The 19,364-nt window shown below is 43.5% G+C and overlaps 1 protein-coding gene across 1 annotated transcript; it reads right to left on the bottom strand.

The window, feature by feature from the left end:
- Nucleotides 1–3,155: 3,155 nt before the first annotated feature.
- Nucleotides 3,156–18,528, bottom strand: CIPC (CLOCK interacting pacemaker). Its single transcript, XM_073350349.2, is given in 4 exon segments — nt 3,156–7,247; nt 7,249–7,533; nt 11,701–11,920; nt 18,434–18,528. Coding segments are annotated over 4 exon segments (1,188 nt in total). The 3' UTR covers nt 3,156–6,659.
- Between the last annotated feature and the right edge of the window lie 836 nt (nt 18,529–19,364).

Here is a 19,364-nt window from a genome sequence, read left to right as displayed (position 1 = left end):
TCAATTTATCCACATCTTTCCTCATGTCTAGCACCCAGAATTGGACTCAGTACTTTAGATCAAACTAACTCTACACGTACACATAAGCAATGAGATTACAAGTTTTGTTGATAAAGGTAATAGCGCTGATGTAACACACAGACTTCGGTAAGCCATTTGTCTTGGTACTGCATGGTGGTTTGATTAAGAAAAGAGAATGATATAAAATCGACATGGCACACAAAATGGATTAAAACTGGTTAACTGATCTGTCTCAATATTTTATTGTAAATGGGGAATCATCATTAAGTGTGTGTTTCTAGTGGGGTCTTGCATGTTCTTTCCCCTATTTAACATTTTTATTAATGACTTGGAAGAAAACAAAATAATTACTGATAAAGTTTACAGATGATAAAGATTAGGGAAATGATACATAACGAAGATTATAGGTCACTCATAAGAACAAATCTGATCACTTGGTAAGCTGAGGGCAAACAGTATGTGTTTCAGTATCACCGAATGCAAGAAGTCATACATCTAGGAACAGAGAATGCAGGCTATGCTTATAAGATGCAGGGGGCAATTAGGGGTAGGGAGTGGAGAGGGGACTCTATTCTGGAAAGCTTTGACTCTGAAAGAGTTGGAGGCCCTAGTGGATAATCCACTGAACATGAGCTCCCAGTATGATGCTGTGGCCAAAAGGACTCATGCAATCCTTGGACGTATAAACAGGGAAATGATCAAGGAGGAGAGACAGGTTATATTACCTTTGTATTTGGTGGTGACCACTTCTGGAACACGGTGTCCAGCCCTGGTACCCACAACTCAAGAAGGATGTTGATAAATTGCAGAGGGTTCAGGGAAGAGCCATGATATTGACAGGAAAACATTAAGTGATTGAACTCATTGAGTCTGTTTACCTTATTAAAGAAAAGGTTAAAGGGTGACATGTTCACAGTCTGTCAGTACCTACCTGGGGAACAGAAATTTGACAGGGGGTTCTTCAATCTAGCAAACAAAGGTGTAACAAGAGCCAGTGCCTGGAAATTGAAACTAGACACATTCAGACTTAAAATCAGGCACACATTTTTAACAGTGAAGGCACTGGAACAACTCAGCAAGGGTTCAGGTGGATTCTCCATCTCTGGCAATTTTTAAAACACTATTGGATGCTTTTCTAAAAGATACGGTTTAGCTCAAACAAGAATTAATTCAGAGTCCTATAGCCTGTGTAATGCGGGTCAGACTAGATCACAATGGTCCCTTCTGGGTTTGTAATCTATTAACTAGATTTAAAAAACAAAACACTCTTTTTTGTCATCATCTAGACATATCCCCAAAAACCACATACCAGCTATGGATAGCCAGAGTGCAGCCACTCCCTTTCTCCACTTCTGCAGCAGGGGCAATGAAAAAGCATAGCATAGCAGCCAGCTACTCTGCCTCTATGAATGCGAGCAACTCCTGCATGCTGGGATAATCCCTAACAGGACAGTGGCTGGTTTCTGTTCCCTTTCTGGCACTTGGGCAGCGCAAAGCGGGGGGGGGGGGGGAACTGGGAGCAGAATTTGCCCCACATCACTGATCTGGCAGCTTGACTTTTCTGAAGTCAGGGCTGAAAACGCTGGATGCATTTGTATAGATTGTATGATCCAAGAACATCCTTCTTGGGAAGAGATTGAAATTCTTGGCTCCTGAAAAAAAGTATTGCTTCCTCTTTGAGAGGAGATAACCTACATTAGCAGTTTACAATTTCAACTTTTGCACATTTGGCTGACAAGATTAGCAATCAGTGTAGGTGTCTACCCCTACACAGACTGCATGCTTCTTGCAGTTTTCACATAATTATGGAAGTTGGAGATAGAAATGATTTGTTTGATTATCTAGCCCATCTCTATGCCAGTGCAGGATTTTTCACTACAACATATTTTGAATGTTCTGAGAAATCTAATTTTACCTCTTCTTTTCCAAACCCTTTGCCCCTTTAGTGGAGATATAATAGGCATGGATTAACATTAAAGATCCTGTGATACCTTTTGTAGAGACGTGCTATTACATGCCACTTGTTGGTGCCCATTGCTCCAGAACCAGCTGCATGTCACTGTACTGATGTTTGTTACTCCTGGAGGAATTCTGCACCAAAAAATTAAAAATTCTATGCATATTTTAAAATTCTGCAGGATTTTGTCAAAACAACAATATAATCATGCCCATTTCAATTATTTTGGTAATTTATTTCAAAATATGTCAGAAAGTATGTCTGTATCAATACAGACAAAAAAAATCCTGAATTTTTTTTGGACAAAACAGATTCCTTACTAGGCATATTAATACAGAACGTTGAGTAATAATTCATTTAAACTACAATACAGAACTGTATTTCCTGCACCCCTCAGAAGCAGTGCAAAGGCTTGGCCGAATCAGGGGTAATGGAGGAGCTGAGGGAGAGGGCAGAAACTGCTGGAAAGGAGCCTGGGAGTGAACTTAAGAGGAAGAAAAATAGGGAAGAAGGGGTTTTGGGGGGGGGGGGGAGGGGGGAGAAAGGATTGGTAGGAAGTTGGGGAGCCTCCCCCATGAAGACTCTAGCTGACCCCAAGCCTCTCCCATTTCAGTCAGACATCTGCCACAATCCCCTTCAACTCCCTGCCCCCCCCAGCTACCTCTCCTCCCCCGTCCCCATGTGTCCCTGCACCCTCTGCCCTCATGTGGCTCTACACCCCCATTCCCATTCAGCCCCTGGCTCAATGCTGTCACCCCACTAGCTCCTGTGCCCACCCCAGCCTGTCCCCCCACACTAGCCTTTTTGAACCCCAGCCTGTATCACCTCCCCAGGAGCCCAGTGTTCACTGCTGTGTCTGTCCCCGCCATACCCCGTGTCTCCTTACCTGGCCCTGCCGGGAGGGTGCTGTGAGGAAACCAGCCTCTCCCCCTCCCTCTCCAGGGCTGGCTGAGCCAGTTGCCCTCTCTTCTGGTTCCAAAGCAACCCCTAGTGGGCAAATGGTGTAACTGCAGCACCTTTCCAGCAGAATGTATTTTCTGCAGGGGAAAAAAAACATCTGCAGGAGGCATGAATTTGGTGTGTGTGCAGTGGCACAGAATTCCCCCAGGAGTGTGTTTGTAGAGAGTATTTTGCAGTAAAGGACTCCATAGTTTAGTAGTATTATAGCAATCCACAATTTTTCAGGCACATACTTTATTTCATTCATATTTCACAGTCAGTCTCTAGAAAGCTTTACAGAAAAAAAATCACATTTTGTAATCAAGTTCTCATACTACAGAATTCAGATTTTGCAATGCACTTGAAGGTACAGAAAATATTTACATTCAACCAGAGTTATCAAAGTTTTAAAAAAAACTTCATGAAAGCAATTAAAAATTCAAGATGTATAAAGTTATTAAAACTCTTGCATGAAAGCAGAAGTCTGGTTGACCCATCAACCTTCCCCTTTCCTTGTCATTTCTGCCAGTTGGTGGCAGGACCAACAGCAGAAGCCTCAGAAACTGTTTAGATGACCTTTCAGAGCTCAGGACCTCTGGTTTAAGTCTAGGTTCTTAAATCTATGGATCAACTACAATTTGCTTTAAAAACCTCCAAAACCTGCAGGGCCAATGGTTACAGAATTGTTTGATTGAAGAGGCTAAGTTTCTGGACAATCTTGCTAGGCTGTTTCTGGATTCAGTTTAGAACTGGCTTCAGCTTCAGACGAAGTCTACTAAAAACCAATGAATTCTCTCACCATAGCTCCATGCCCTTTTATTTTACTAAGCTTACAGCTAGGGTAGGAAAGCTTTTGCTATATAAAGCTTCAGTAAGGATTCCAGCAATAAAGGCAGCTAAAAGATGTAGGAGTAAACTGGGGTTTGACAGCCTTTTGTATATCTACAATCAGCGCCCTCCAGTGTACTTCATTAATTACCTTAACTGCTAATTTATCTGTGGACATGATTCCTAGGTGACCCCAGATTTATTCAGTAGCTTAGAAGATTTTTCTCGTTCAGTACATACTGAATAAGAAGTTTGGATTCTGACAAGCAGTATGATTTCTAAACAGTTGCTGAACTTCTATTCACAGTTTTACTATGTTCACATATATTTTATATAAAATTGTGTGAGCTACAGCAGATTTATACTGTCCAGGATTTTCCTACATCAGGAAGTACACTATATCCTGTTGGAGGGTAATTTTCTGCCCTCTCCCCTCCCCCGCCCATTCCCCTTCATCTCTAAAATGTCCACAGTTCATTCTAGATCCATCACTTCACGTTCTAGAACAGTCATTCTTAATAAATAGGGTCTGAATTTAGGATTCTCCACAGCCTCAGATGGGAGAAGCAGCGCTTCCAAGGAAAGAGAAGGAACCTCTGAGGGCAGGACTAGGTCGCTCACATGTCTATTCCCCTCTCTGCAATCCCATACACAAACACCTGTATCACTCAGATCAAGGGAACAACCTTTACTCCCTTTCAATAAGGGGGCTGGAAGCTCCACTGCAGTAACTTTGTTGTGATTCTCTAGCAGGCTCAGGTGTCCGAGTCTTTGGCCTGGAGTGTGTGATGCCCTCCTGCCATATACAGCCTCTTGTTTGAATTTGGTGTCACTATGCTATGTGTTAACAGTAGCAAGCTAACTTCAGATACTAGGCAACACAGGAAACCCACATAAGATTTTGGCCAAATTCCCATCGACTGCTCCTTCCCACCCCCATGCTTTCTTTGGTGGTGCTCTACACCACAGTTGGAATTGTGCTTAATCAGCTACCATTCAGTTGGGTTTTGAGGGGAACAGAGTCTTGGGGCCATCTGGGAAATCTCTCTCTAGCTCCAGAGGCCAGTCCAAGTCTGACTTTCATGTTCCATCCCGCCTTGAGGCATGTATGCAACTCCTTTTCAGTGAACTAATTAAGGTGCTGAAAAGGAAAAACTCTTCTCCTACCTCCAAAGTTTCCTAAGGCATTTGTTACAGTAATGCTGTAGGAGAATTCTTTAGGACCTCATGCAATGTTCATTTGAGGCCATTAGAAGGATGAAAGGGTCATGTCACTGAATTTAAAGACAAAAGGCCAACTCAAACTTTTTAACTGGAAAGCTTTTAGGCTTCTTTTTGAGAAACTGAAATACACACAGGAATGCAAGAATGTCAAGGCAATACTTGATCACATGAAATGCAAGTTTTGTTTGAAAAACATTGTGAAACCAAAGGGATCAGACTCTGGATCATATAATTTAGAATGGGAGAGACTGTTCACTTCATTCTTAGATTAGCATATTTTAAATCTCCTTATACAGAGGAGTATTTGAAAGACATGGCTCAAGTTGAAGGGAATACAAAGGAGAGTGACAAGTCAAATTCACACAATATGAAGATGTCTGTAGAACAGCTTTTGAAACAAGACTGTCGGGTACATCTAACACCAAGGTCTAATGCCTCTACCAGAATCAGTGTGTAAGTGTATGCTTCAAGACTAGCAGGTTGGGAATGAGAATACTCATACTAATGAGAACATTAAAAAGCGTTCAAGGTCATATTCTTGGGAAGATGTCACCAAAGTGATCAGTGTCTCTTCTAGTGATACACTCAGATGTTTCTCATAAAAAGAAAAACAGGGCTTGTTTCACTCTAGGACCTGTACAACCACTTTTTTCAACTCAGCAAGCTGATTTCACAGCCAAAAAAAGAGTCTCTCCTAAACTGGATAAAAACCAAAGGATGCATAGCTGCCTAGTGAGGAACATATTTTGGGAAAGTTCTATAGCCTGTGTTATACAGGAAGTCATACTAGTTGATCACAATGGTCCCTTCTGGCCTTGGAATCCAAGAATCTTCATTGTAATGAATTTTAAAAAAAATTACATAACAGCTTCTTTTTTTTTAAAGTAACAGTCAGTGTTTAATTTATTGCATACCTGGGAAATCCAAAGCCATCTTGCTTAGTACAGTTGTTAGCTGTTAACGGGCAGTTCAAATAAACCTGCTTTGGAATAAACACTTCCAGTGCATGTCTAGTGCTTTCAGATTTTCACCCAGCTCTCAACTTTAAAGAAACTAAAATAGGCAGTTGACAGGCCTGCCTAGAACTATTACATTTATTTCTAATATACCCCTCACCTCCCCACCCCTACTTTGCTCAAGCAAAGCAACGTATGGAGTGCAGCTTTAATGCAAGCAGATCTCCATTTGTTCAATGTGGTGATTATCCAAAAGAAAGACCACCGTATATCTTTGGAGTATTAACACAAAGCTGGAGATACTATGTTACCCATCCAGTTTCCTCTTTCCATATCAATTCATAAATGGCTACACTAGATTAGGTCTTTTGTCCCATTCTGTGAATTGGCTGTCTGGAGATAGGGGGTGAAAAAAGATGCTTGCTAGGAAAGAGCCATTTGCAATGTTCTCCATCATAAGAGTGGGAACACATCACATCATAGCACTTTCACACCTTCATGGTCCAAAGAAGAGCACAGTTGCTCAGTCCCAGTGACATGAAGCAGTACTAATTCCAGCCTAGGCCTCCCATTGTGCCAGTCTCACAACTGGCATTTGGGACAGCTTATTAATGGCATGCTGCTTTGTGAATGAGTTTTTAAAGCAGCCTCAAACTTAGAAAGTGCTCTTGTAAAAGCCTGAGACAGAGGAAGAGAGGCACTGGAGTCACTTGAACAGCTATATATTTTTTGCGCTACATGTTGGGATATGTAGGAGAAGCCTCAAGGCTGCTGTCAGCTTTATCTGACCCCGTTAGAGATGCCTCTAGCTCTGCCCAGGCCTGAGGAGCATTGCCCTCTATTGCCTCCATGAACAACTGTGTTTGCTGCTTCAGCCGCTCCAGTTCAATCTGGGTTACCTGGTTCTGATGAATCAGCTCCTTGGTTTTCAAGGTGATCTCCAGCAATCCAGACCTGTGCAGCACAACAAAGGTATTCTGAAAGCGCTTGCGCTTGCGTTGCTGCTGCAACGATAGCTCAGGAGTAGTATAAAGTTCTTCTGCTGCCAAAGGTGGGCTGCAGGTTGCTAACTGCACCATATGATGTACTGGATTCTCCATCTCAGGAGATCTGCAGTCTGATATCTGGAGGAGTCCAGTAGGAGAAAAGGGAATCAAACCTGGGGCCTTTTGTTTGTCAGTAGAAATATACTGAAAGTCATCAATAGTTGACATTTTTCCACTTGCCATCACAGCTGAAGAACTCTGCTGAGTAGAGTCCTGAGCAGGCTTAAAGTCTGGTGATACTTGGAGGCAAGCACTAGGGGGCAATAAACTAGTCTTACTGGACACAGTAGTTAGTATCTGTGCAAAGCCATTTCTGTCCACTGGTTCTCCCTCTTTCCTCCAGATCCCAGACACGATCTCTTTTGCAGGGATGTGGTGCTATCTTTGCATAGGAGTTCAGGATGGGCAGGTAATTAGTAGAGTCAATTCTCTTTTCACCAACAAGATGAGGGTTAATGGGAGGGGAGATGGCTGGATGAAGAAACACTAGCTGTGGCTGAGCTGGAATCACTTCAAAAGATGGCTGAACAGTCCAAGACTGAAGCTGCGATGAACTGCTTCCCTGAGAAGTATGGGTGGAAAAAGTGGAATTATCACAACTAACAGTGTAAGAAAAAATGTTAGAAAAGCTTTATCAGAACAGGTGAGCCTCGTGCCAATGCTCGTAGACGCTGTTGCTAAATGCTGCCAGTTATAATGTAGTCTGAGTAGATTTTACCTCGTATAAATTCATTCTTCCCTTCTTGTGACACTGCTAGAGACCAAGCTGTAATTCAAAATCTATTTACTGCTGAACAGCAAATACATTTAGAAGTCATTCCGTTTTAGCATTCCTATTTATGCTAACACAAGCTGGCAGCAACCCTGGGCTTGAGGATATAATAAGAGAATAATAACTACAGGTGTCCAGAAAACTTTGAAAAAAAGTCACAACACTTAAAGTTATGATTTAAAAAAAAAAAACATTCAGATGAACGCTGCACAAACATTCTATCTAGAAGTTTAAATTTTATATTAGTTGAGACATAGGAACTCTAATCCTGTCACTTCTATTCTTACAGAAAGTGCTTGAAACAGTCTCGGTTATTTCTAACACAGTAGGTAGTCACTAACAAGTGCTGCAGTTTTAAAATTTATTGAAACCATATATTATACAAAAACCTAGCACTTGAAGTAACGCCTACTAGCCCCAGGAGAAATACCTGCTCTACACACAAAGTTGCACCCTTTCAACACCACACCTTTGGTTAAACTGGTGCAACTTTGTGTGCTGAAAAGCTTAAAATCCATTACTGTGGGAGAAAAACACCAGTGCTTCCGTCCAAAAGTTACAAATATTTCATTTTTTTAAATTGGCAGGGTTGTAACATCAACAATCTTGATTTAATAAAAAAAAATCATTACCACATTGATACTCTTTTGGCTCAAAATTGTGCCCTCAGCTAAACCTGTCCTAAGACATCCACCCTACCTCCCACTTGTTTGTCTCATCTACCTTTAATGGCGGGTCTCTTAGATGCCAATGCAGCGAACATGAGCTAGAGTCCATTTGTATTCAGCAAAGCACTTTACCACACAATTAAGTGCTTTGATGAACAGCAAACAGCAGAGGAAGGATGATCCTGTGGTTAGGATGCTAACCTGGGACTCAAGAGGCTCCAGTTCAATTCCCTGCTATGCCATAAGCGACCTGTGTTACTTTGGGCAAACCACTTAGAGGCCAAGAAACTGTTTCTTATCTGTAAAATAGGAATAATATTACCTTCCTACTTCAGAGGGGTGCTGTGGGGATAAATACATCGTGAGATGCTCAGAGATTATGGTAATAGGGGGTCCATAAATACCTTAGATATACAGATGGGCTGTAGAATTTGAAGCCTTAGGCTACATCTACAGCAAGCGGTAGGGGGTGTAATTCTCCTGCTTATGTACATATACTCATAATATCGCTCATCAACCTAGCGCAAGTATAAATAGCAACGGAGCTGCGGTAGCAAGGGTAGCAGCAGCAGAGGCATGGCTGAGCCATGCCAAGCACATACCCAACAATTTCAGGCAAGTTTGTGTTCAGCCTTGCTGCCAGTGCTACAGTGGCTACACTACTATTTATACTTGAGCTAGCATGAGTATATGTACACAAGCAGGGGAAATCATTCTCCTAGCTGGTAGCGTAGACATAGCTTTAAAAAACAAGCTCTTTGGTGCAAGGCTTGTCATTTACTAGATGTTTGCACAAAAGGACCATTCCACGAAGAACAATTCCAACACAGTTGACTGACCTAACATATTCCAATTTGCTTAGTTATTACAGGTTGAGGCAGGAATGCATTTCATGATCATTAACCTATATCCATTGTTTTTGTTTGCTGAAGTAAAGTCTTCCATTTTACTTTAACATGACTCCCTCTTTATTTTAATATAAAGAGGTTTGGACATGAAGATCTATGACACAATGGACTGTCTTCCTTGTTTATTCTTAATTTCTCTCCCTTACTCTGCTACATTACAACATTCTATAACTTAGGTATATTATAAAAAATGGTAAAGTTCTGCTTGCAACATGCCCTGGGAAGTTTGTTAGCATAACAAGAAAGCCAGTATTTCATTTTCCATCTCTCACCCTAAAGGCACCAGAAGGTGAAGCTTGCCTAACCCCTATCAGATTGGAGCTTTGTGCATCTGCCTAAACAGTTTGTCCACATTTCCAAGAATGTTTTTTTGGGGGGACGGGGACGACCACACAGTCTTTTGTCAAGCTAAAGAGAGCATGTTGTGGAGATTAAAGAACTGACTTCCCTATAAAAGCCTACTCCAGACATCTCTTTCATTGCACATCTTGACAGAGCCTCACTCTCTCGTTGGATATCAATACTGAAGTTTAACCAGATTTGCTTTCAACCATGCCAGCCTGGGCTGTGAGCTTGTCAGATCTCACAGGCAAGTCGGGGAGTCTAAACTTGGATTGTGGTTTCTCCTTGGAGGCTTCCCATCCATTTGTCCCCACTGCATTTTCAGGAATTTTTCACTCAGATGGAGGGCTGAAGAAATGTTGGTCCCGCTCTGATGAGAGAGTTAAAAACATGGTTTCTCCCACACCTTATTTTAAGTTGCACATTTTTCACAAGTGGCTAACAATGTGCTCATAGCCTGACAGAACAACGTGGCAGAGAAACTAATCAATTAATGAGTTCACCCAGTTGTTACAACTTAAGGCCTGAAATTTACTTTTTATTTAGTAATTGTTTAACATTTTGCTCCTAATCATCTTAATTTAGACACAAAAATATAGATTAGAACAGAAAAAGCTTTGACAAAAACAAATATAAGCAGAGATGGTTTCATATTTTATTCATTTTGAATTACACTTTACCATTTGCTTATACTATTGGAACCCAAAATCCAAAAGCCTTCTTAAATACTTGAGATCTAGCAAGTGAAACTAACTATTCTAGTTTCACTGTCTAAGCTGAATAAAATATTCCTGGGGGAATTCTGTGCCACTGCACACACACAGAATTCATGTCCCCCGCAGATTCCGCCCCCCCCCCCCAAAACGTAGAAATACATACAGCCAAGAAGGCACTGCAGGTACACTTTTCACCCACCAGCGGCCATTGTGGTGCCAGAAGAGAAGGCAGCTGGCTCAGCCAGCCGTGGAGAAGGAGGGGGAGAGACGGTCTTCCTCACAGCACCCTGCCCACGGGGCCACATATGGGGGGGGATGGACAGAGCGGGACACATGGGGGTGTTGGGGAGGTCACACAAACTGGGGTTCAGAAAGGCTAGTGGGGGGTGGGAGACTGGGGCAGGGGCAAAGGAGCTAGCTGGGGGACAGCATTGAGCCAGGGGCTGATTGGGAGTGGTGGTGAAGGGCCACATGGGGACAGTGGCAGATGCGCCTGACTGAATGGGAGAGGCTAGGGGTGAACCAGCATCTGCATGGGGGAAGCGCCCCAACTCCCTCACAATCCCTTCTCCCCACCCAAGAAAAGCCATGCTCCATACTTCTCCCACCCACACCCAACAACCCTCCACGTGCACTCCCAGGTTCCTTCCCAGCAATTACTTCCGTCTCCCTCAGCTCCTCCATTATGAGTAATTCCCACGAGCCTTTGCACTGTTTCTGTATTGTAGTTTAAATGAATTATTACTCAAAGTTCTGTATTATTATGCCTAGTAAGGAATCTATTTGTCAAAAAACATTTCCTGAATCTGTCATCTGTGTTACAGACATACTTGCTGACAGGTAATTTGAAATATATTACCAGAATAACTGAAACTGGCATTTTTTTAAATATTGTGTTATTTTGACAAATAAAATATGCAGTTTGCAGAATTTTAAAATATTTTGCACAGCATTTTAAATATTTTGGCACAGAATTCCCCTAGGAGTAGTAAAGCATCAATGCAGAAAGTACATTAGATTTCTAAAATTCTTTCATTTAAATAATCTGAGGTAATTAGTACTTTTTCTAAATATGTCTTTTATCTTTCCAGGATCCCTTTAAAATAAAGAGATTTAATAAACTTATATGAGGCATTAAGAATCTTACGTTTGATCTATCTTGCTGATGTTAGCCTGCCTCTGGCCAGGCACATACTCACTCTAACAGATCTTATAGCAACGAGTTAGATGAACATCACCCTTTAAAAGAGTTATTTGCAAAGCGCACTTCTGAAAGGAAAACATACTTTCCAATATATTATTATCTTCCCCCCCGCCCCCCACCTGTCTGACCAGTACATTTTTCCTTACGACCACAGGAGAAAGTGCTGGGAAGGAATTGCTTGTGGCCAGTGAGTAGAGCCAGGGCCCATCCTCTGTGTTCCAACACAATGCATTCAGCATATTCTCTGAGTTGGTCAGCTCCACAGAACTCAGACACACTGAACTTCCGTCTGGTAGATGCGAAGTCCAGTTATTAGTTGTTTTATATGCAGCACACTTTCTAACCTCTCACCTATTTCCTGATTCCACACTGTTCAATCAGATTGTGCATAATGCTGCTAATCTGATTTTGGAAACCAACTAACATGGGCTTCATACATTGTCTGATGGCTGCTCAGTGTCCTCAGATTTTAGTTAAAAGAAAAGGAGTACTTGTGGCACCTTAGAGACTAACAAATTTGAGCATAAGCTTTCGTGAGCTACAGCTCACTTCATCAGATGCATTCAGTGGAAAATACAGTGGGGAGATTTATATAGAGAACATGAAACAATGGGTGTTACCATACACACACTGTAACCAGAGTGATCACTTAAGGTGAGCTATTAGCAGCAGGAGAGCTGGGGGGTGGCCAGGATGGTGTTTTCAGGAAGATCACCGATGGATTGTAGTTTCCTCAGAAGTCAGTGGTGTCTCAAAGATAGCTGGGAGTGCTGGTAGCGTAGGGCCTAAGGAGGCAGTCTACATAGACAGACAATCCTGCTGTCAGGGTGCCAGTGCCTGAGATGATGGGGTGTCCAGGATTTCCAGGTTTATGGATCTTGGGTAGCAGATAGAATACCCCAGGTCAGGGTTCCAGTGGTGTGTCTGTGCAGATTTGTTCTTGTGCTTTTTCAGGGAGTTTCTTGAGCAAATGCTGTAGTTTCTTTTGGTAACCTTCAGTGGGATCAGAGGGTAATGGCTTGTAGAAAGTGGTGTTGGAGAGCTGCTTAGCAGCCTCTTGTTCATATTCCAACCTATTCATGATGATGACAGCATCTCCTTTATCAGCCTTTTTGATTATGATGTCAGAGTTGTTGCTAAGACTGTGGATGGCCACTATGGATGTAGAAGCCCTCTACACCAACATTCCACACAAAGATGAACTACAAGCTGTCAGGAACAGTATCCCCGATAATGTCACGGCAAACCTGGTGGCTGAACTTTGCGACTTTGTCCTCACCCATAACTATTTCACATTTGGGGACAATGTATACCTTCAAATCAGCGGCACTGCTATGGGTACCCGCATGGCCCCACAGTATGCCAACATTTTTATGGCTGACTTAGAACAACGCTTCCTCAGCTCTCGTCCCCTAATGCCCCTACTCTACTTGCGCTACATTGATGACATCTTCATCACCTGGACCCATGGAAAAGAAGCCCTTGAGGAATTCCCCCATGATTTCAACAATTTCCATCCCACCATCAACCTCAGCCTGGACCAGTCCACACAAGAGATCCACTTCCTGGACACTACGGTGCTAATAAGCGATGGTCACATAAACACCACCCTAAACCAGAAACCTACTGACTGCTATGCCTACCTACATGCCTCCAGCTTTCATCCAGACCACACCACACAAGCCATTGTCTACAGCCAAGCTCTACGATACAACCGCATTTGCTCCAACCCCTCAGACAGAGGCAAACATCTACAAGATCTCTATCAAGCATTCTTACAACTACAATACCCACCTGCTGAAGTGAAGAAACAGACTGACAGAGCCAGAAGAGTACGCAGAAGTCACCTACTACAGGATAGGCCCAACAAAGATAATAACAGAACACCACTAGCCATCACCTTCAGCCCCCAACTAAAACCTCTCCAACGCATCATCAAGGATCTACAACCTATCCTGAAGGACGACCCATCACTCTCACAGGTCTTGGGAGACAGGCCAGTCCTTGCTTACAGACAGCCCCCCAACCTGAAGCCAATACTCACCAGCAACCACATACCACACAACAGAACCACTAACCCAGGAACCTATCCTTGCAACAAAGCCCGTTGCCAACTGTGTCCACATATCTATTCAGCGGACACCATCATAGGGCCTAATCACATCAGCCACACTATCAGAGGCTCGTTCACCTGCACATCTACCAATGTGATATATGGCATCATGTGCCAACAATGCCCCTCTGCCATGTACATTGGTCAAACTGGACAGTCTCTACGTAAAAGAATAAATGGACACAAATCAGACATCAGAAATTATAACATTCAAAAACCAGTCGGAGAACACTTCAATCTCTCTGGTCACTCGATTACAGACCCAAAAGTGGCAATACTTCAACAACAAAACTTCAAAAACAGACTCCAAGGAGAGACTGCTGAATTGGAATTAATTTGCAAATTGGATACAATTAACTTAGGCTTGAATAGAGACTGGGCCTTGGCCTTCTTGGCCTTGACATCTTGTGGCAGTGAGTTACACAGGTTAAGTAGATAATAGTGCTGAGATACTATGGCGATTAACACTAGGTAAAATTAAGATAGACAGACTAATGCTTAGTGTAAGAATATATCTTTAACAATCCTTCCCTCCAGCTCCATTTCTGCTATTTGCATGTTTAATCACATCTGCTGACCTGTTAGCATTTACAAAGCCAATGTAACGCGGAAGAGCAAGCCAGATTCTACCCCAGTCTGTGCATCATTAACAGAATCATTAGTTAAGTTCTTACTGAGGAATTTTTATTACTGATGGGGAAATACAGTTTGAGAAAATACATATCTGATGGATTCACACTTCACAGGTGAAATTAATATTTAAAATAAATGAAAATATGATCTGACATTTAATCTCTTATTCATTTTATCTAGAGCTATCACTCACTGAAAATAAATATTGACCCCAGGATTCTGCTTCAGTCATTTATCACTCAGTAACTGCACATTAGTGGCCCAACTACGTGTATGTGAGAGATGGAATCACTACTCCGATCTCTTTCTTGATCACTTATCCCTCCCTGAGACAGATAGGGGCATTTTTTTAAAATCAGTTTATATGTACTGATAAGACACATTAACCATTGAACAATTTAACCAAAGAGACTGAGTCACATTGGAGGGTTTATCCCTTTAAGAGATTAGGAAAGGGTAAAACAGGAATACTTCACCTTGGGCTCGATCACAGTATCACCGAAATAGGAAAAATTTGGAAGTGTGAAAGGAGAGCAATAACATTTGCTCATTATCCCCTACACCATTTCTTTCTTCTTTTTTTTTAAAGCACTAGGAGCTATGCAACTCCGGAGTTTTAATACAATACTAAAGCTCATAAATTTAATTCACTGCTTTTAGCCAGGCTCAGATCACTTAGTCAATGAAAGCTGTTACCATCCAGCAGTTGCTCAGTGGCACACTTGAAATAAACAGGTAGTCCAAGCCTAGTGAGCAGGAGTCTATTTTACAAAAACACCCCCCATCATAATTGGTATAAATTGAACTGATGACCTTGTGAGCAATCTAAGCACAGGGAAGGCAGCAATTTACACACCGAAGCTCGGCCGTGGAAGCTGCCACACCAGTTTGCCTTTCCTCTGTGCTGGAAGGGCTCCCTCCAGGGATAAGGGGAGGAATTCAGTCTCCAGGACTTTTATCGGTAACAGACATATCATTAAAAAGGGAGGACTTTCGAGTAAGAGGTGGGATCGTCTCAGAACAGCGCACGGAAGTGGTGTCATTATCAACACCACCATTTCTCAAGGCTCACGTGTTCCCGCCTAAACCAGCCGGCAGCAGCAGGGCCCCACCACCGCCCGTGCGGCACATCCCCAAACTGGGTGCCCGCTGGACACCCCAACGCCGGATCACCTCTTTGCGCTCCCTGGTCCTCTTCTCCGCTACACCCTAAATGCCCCCCCGACTGACCCCGTTATGTCCCCAAAAGGCCGCCAGCTCAAGCCCCCCCATGCACCCACACGTCATCCCTCCTGAGCCCCCACCTTGAGTGTGCCCCTCACCCCCCTCCCTCCCTAGTGCCTCCCTCTGGGCTCCCCACCCCCATTAGGCTCCCTCGCCCCCCACCTCGCCTCGCCCCCCGCGGCTCACCGAATCCGGAAACCCCCCCGCTGCCCCCGGCCCCTCACCACCCACCTGGGCACAGGTGCTACTAGCGGCTCCCCCTCCAGCAGCACTCCGCCTGCCCTCCCAAGCGGCGCATGCGTCCGACCGCCAACATAGAGTACAAACGTCACCGAGAGAAGCCCTGTCGTGCGGGACCTCTTCCGTTTCCAGCCTGGAGTGGGTGGGGATCTGTGCGACCCCGCCCACCACTTCCGCCTTTCCCTGCACCTAAGATGGCGGGTGGAGGGGCTTTAACTGACTTTTCTAGGCTTAACATTGAGTCACCTCCAGGGTAGCTTCAGCGCGCTTGCGCAGAACGAGCCCCCAGACTCCCTTTTTCTGGGTGACGGAGCTGAACGGCTCTGCTGCGCACGCGCAGCCAGGCCTGCAGTCCGTTTTGTTTTGGCGCCACCTGCTGCCCTAGATGTGAAGGACGGAGGGGAGGGACCCTAGTGCGCCCACCCCTTTGTGTGTGCGTCAGCGAGGCGCTATGCTGGGCCGCAGTGCCCGCAGCCTGCTGTACTCTTGGCCCCGGGGGCCGCAGGAGTGGGCATGAGGCACAGTAGATAGGAGGGAAGGGTCAAAGCGAGAGGGAATGAGGAGGGGGAGCTGTAAGTGCTTGGTAAGCAGGTACAGCCCTCAATAAAACCTCCACCGTGTATATCAGCCAAAGGCTGTTATCTGCGCCTGGCAGCCTTGGGCATCCAAAGAGGTTTGATTGAAGAAGAGGATGGGATCTGAGGTTTCCAGGATTTGTCTCCCTCATGTTTAAAACTTAAAAGTACCACAGGCTGGCCTTTTTCCTACCATGATTTATCACCCACACTGCATTGGAAGGGAGCACCTTCATTAAAGGGCAACGTGGTTATCCCTACCCAACAACTGTCTTGTAGAGGACAGTGTGCAGGCTTTGAATACTAGCCAAATGCCTGCTTGCGGGGTTTGAACCTTTTATCTTATGGCTCAAGGCGATGAAGGGAGTCTGCAGGCTGGATAGACCATGAGTTCCTGAGGCTGTTGGATGGTCTGAATACAGTATAAAGGGGTTACAACCCAGCCCCCTTGAGCGGCAGTCTTTTCTACAGTCTTTTTGGCCAAAATAATGAGAGCATTTAAGGGGTGGTAAGAATGAGGGAGGAAACACCAGAATTTTAAGGTTTTTGGCCATTTGGCTAAAGGGAGGGGGAAAGCAGCAAAATGAGGCAATTTGGAGACCTAGAAAGCAAGTGAAAAGTGAGAAATACTCCTACCCTTCCAAATGATTGGGAAAATCAGCTAGTGGAATAAATATGAGGGTATGATGCCCCATAAGTGCTGGAGAAACCAGGCCCAATGATCAGGAGAGAGACTGGGTGTTCAGGCCCAATGGAGACAAGATGTTGTGACTAGAGTAGTCTCATGAACTCTGCCAGAAAGGGGGATTTACCTGCTCCATTTGCAAGTCTGCCAGAGACAGAATGATTTGCCTTTGGACATGAAGAGCAGTTTCATAGAGAGTTCAGATAAAGACTGAAATAAATTCTATGAGCAGAAGTGGAAAGAAACATAAATACATTCAGACTGTGTTTGTGTTCAAGAATCTGAAACATCCCCATTAAAAATGGCAAACATAGAAATTCCTGAATGAGTGAGAAGAGGAAATCACCTCCAACCCAAACATACAGTGGATAAAACAACCAGTCACAAGTGGAAAAGGAAACAAAAATGCCTTGAGTGTCAATTGAAAGGATGACCCAGATGAGGTAGGGATTTCTCATCCTATTGAAGTTGTACCACAGGGTGGCAAGCACCTCCAACCTCATTAGTCTTAAGTGCTGTGAAAGGACACAAGGCAGGAAACAGGTAGGCTGTTCCTACAGTATATTATTGGAGTAAATAACTAGCATTGGGCCTCTATTAGAACATCAGAGCCAAACAGCACACCTCTTGACTTTGGGGTATGTTAGATTCAGACCCCAAGACTAGTTGTTGTGAATCCCTTTCCATTTCCAGATTTGGGGAAGGAGGAAAGATGATAAGAATACTGTTTTAATGTATCTCCTACTCCCAGGCCTGTCCCTGGTTTCTCCAAGCCCATCCTCACCCCCAGAGGTATCCCTCACAGAGCTCTCAGGATACGATTATGAACCTGGGTGTTGGTAGAAGGAGGGTTCAGGGGAGTGGGGCAGTCTGTGTGTGGGGTGGGAGTGTTTTGGAAGTGGCAAAGATCAGCCATTCATCTCAGATGATGCCAATGTCAGGGAAGAAAGACACCAGGTTTCCATGCAAAAGACAACACCAGGTAGGAAGACTGTTAGGGGGAGGGTCTCTCAGGGGTCTATTGGATAGTTTGGGTAAGCATCTGAACTTTTAAATACTTATCTGAAATAAACACCAAATCATTTGAAGCCCAATCCACCCCTTTCATTAAAATGTGTTTTTTTGCAATGTTGGGGCCAGTTTCCATTGTGCTCTTCTATGCATTTTTGCTTATGTGAAGGTCTGGTTTACCATATGCTTTTATGTGGATATTGACAATGCTGAAAGGCTACTTTTGCCTCTTCTTATGTATATTCATGCATTGCTGAAGCTGTTTTCCTGCGTGCCACATGTACATGTTTCTATATTAATTATGCCCATGGTGAAGATTGCTTTCCTGTGTGCTTGTATTTGAATTTGAGCAATGTTGGGAGCATGTTTACTGCATGCTGCCATATATCTTTAGCTGTGTTGTGGCCTCTTGTACTGCATGTTCTTCAGTGTGTGTTTTGTCAATTTTTGGAGAAGGAGAGGGCATCATTTAGTTCTTGCTCCTATAAGTATATTTGTATTGTTGAGCTTGGAATTTGCATGTTTTTTAATTTTATTATCTCTGTAGTACTAGAAGCAGGGCAAAATTATTCAAAGGTGAGAAAAATATTATATTTATTTTAGTGAAGTATATCAGGGGACATTTGGAAAGCATAAAATCCTCCATATTCTAAAAGGCTACTTTCCTTTCAGCTGTAAAGTGAAAACTAAAAACTAGAGTTCGCTCTCATATTGTCCTTCTGTAGGAAAAACCAAACCATGATAACTGAAATTTTGCTAAAACAAAGGCTTCATGAGACCACTGACTAACTGTAACCTATAAAAACATATCTGGTTTTATAGAAGTATTAGGACGTTTAGCTTTTTTAAGATTGTAGCCACTAGAGGCTGACATGGTCACGTATACACAAACAGGTCTGATCTCAAAGACACTTGAGCAGGAAAGGATAGCAGTGTATACATACAAAATAGGGTGGCAACTATGCATGCAAAATGATGGGATATACGGTAGCTGTTACCACTCAAGAAAGAGATCTTGAAGTCACGGTGCATAGTCCTCTAAAAACATCCACTCAATGTTCAGCAGCAGTCAAAAAAGCAAACAGAATGTTAGAAATTATTAGTAAGGCTAAGATTTTGTCATGGTTATTTTTAGTAAAAGTCATGGACAGGTCACGGGCAATAAACAAAAATTCATGGAAGCCGTGACCTGTCTGTGACTTTTGCTGCTGTGGTTCCATGGTTTTCCCCCACCATCGTGGTGTCTGGGAGCTGTGGAGTTCCCCCTCTGCCCCCGGCGGCTGGGAGCTGCAGGGTGACCAT

This window comes from Lepidochelys kempii, chromosome 6 (assembly GCF_965140285.1).
Source record: "Lepidochelys kempii isolate rLepKem1 chromosome 6, rLepKem1.hap1, whole genome shotgun sequence".
NCBI classification, from domain to species: domain Eukaryota; kingdom Metazoa; phylum Chordata; order Testudines; family Cheloniidae; genus Lepidochelys; species Lepidochelys kempii.
Note: the sequence above shows the minus strand (reverse complement) of the source record. Positions and strands in the feature narration are given on the sequence as shown.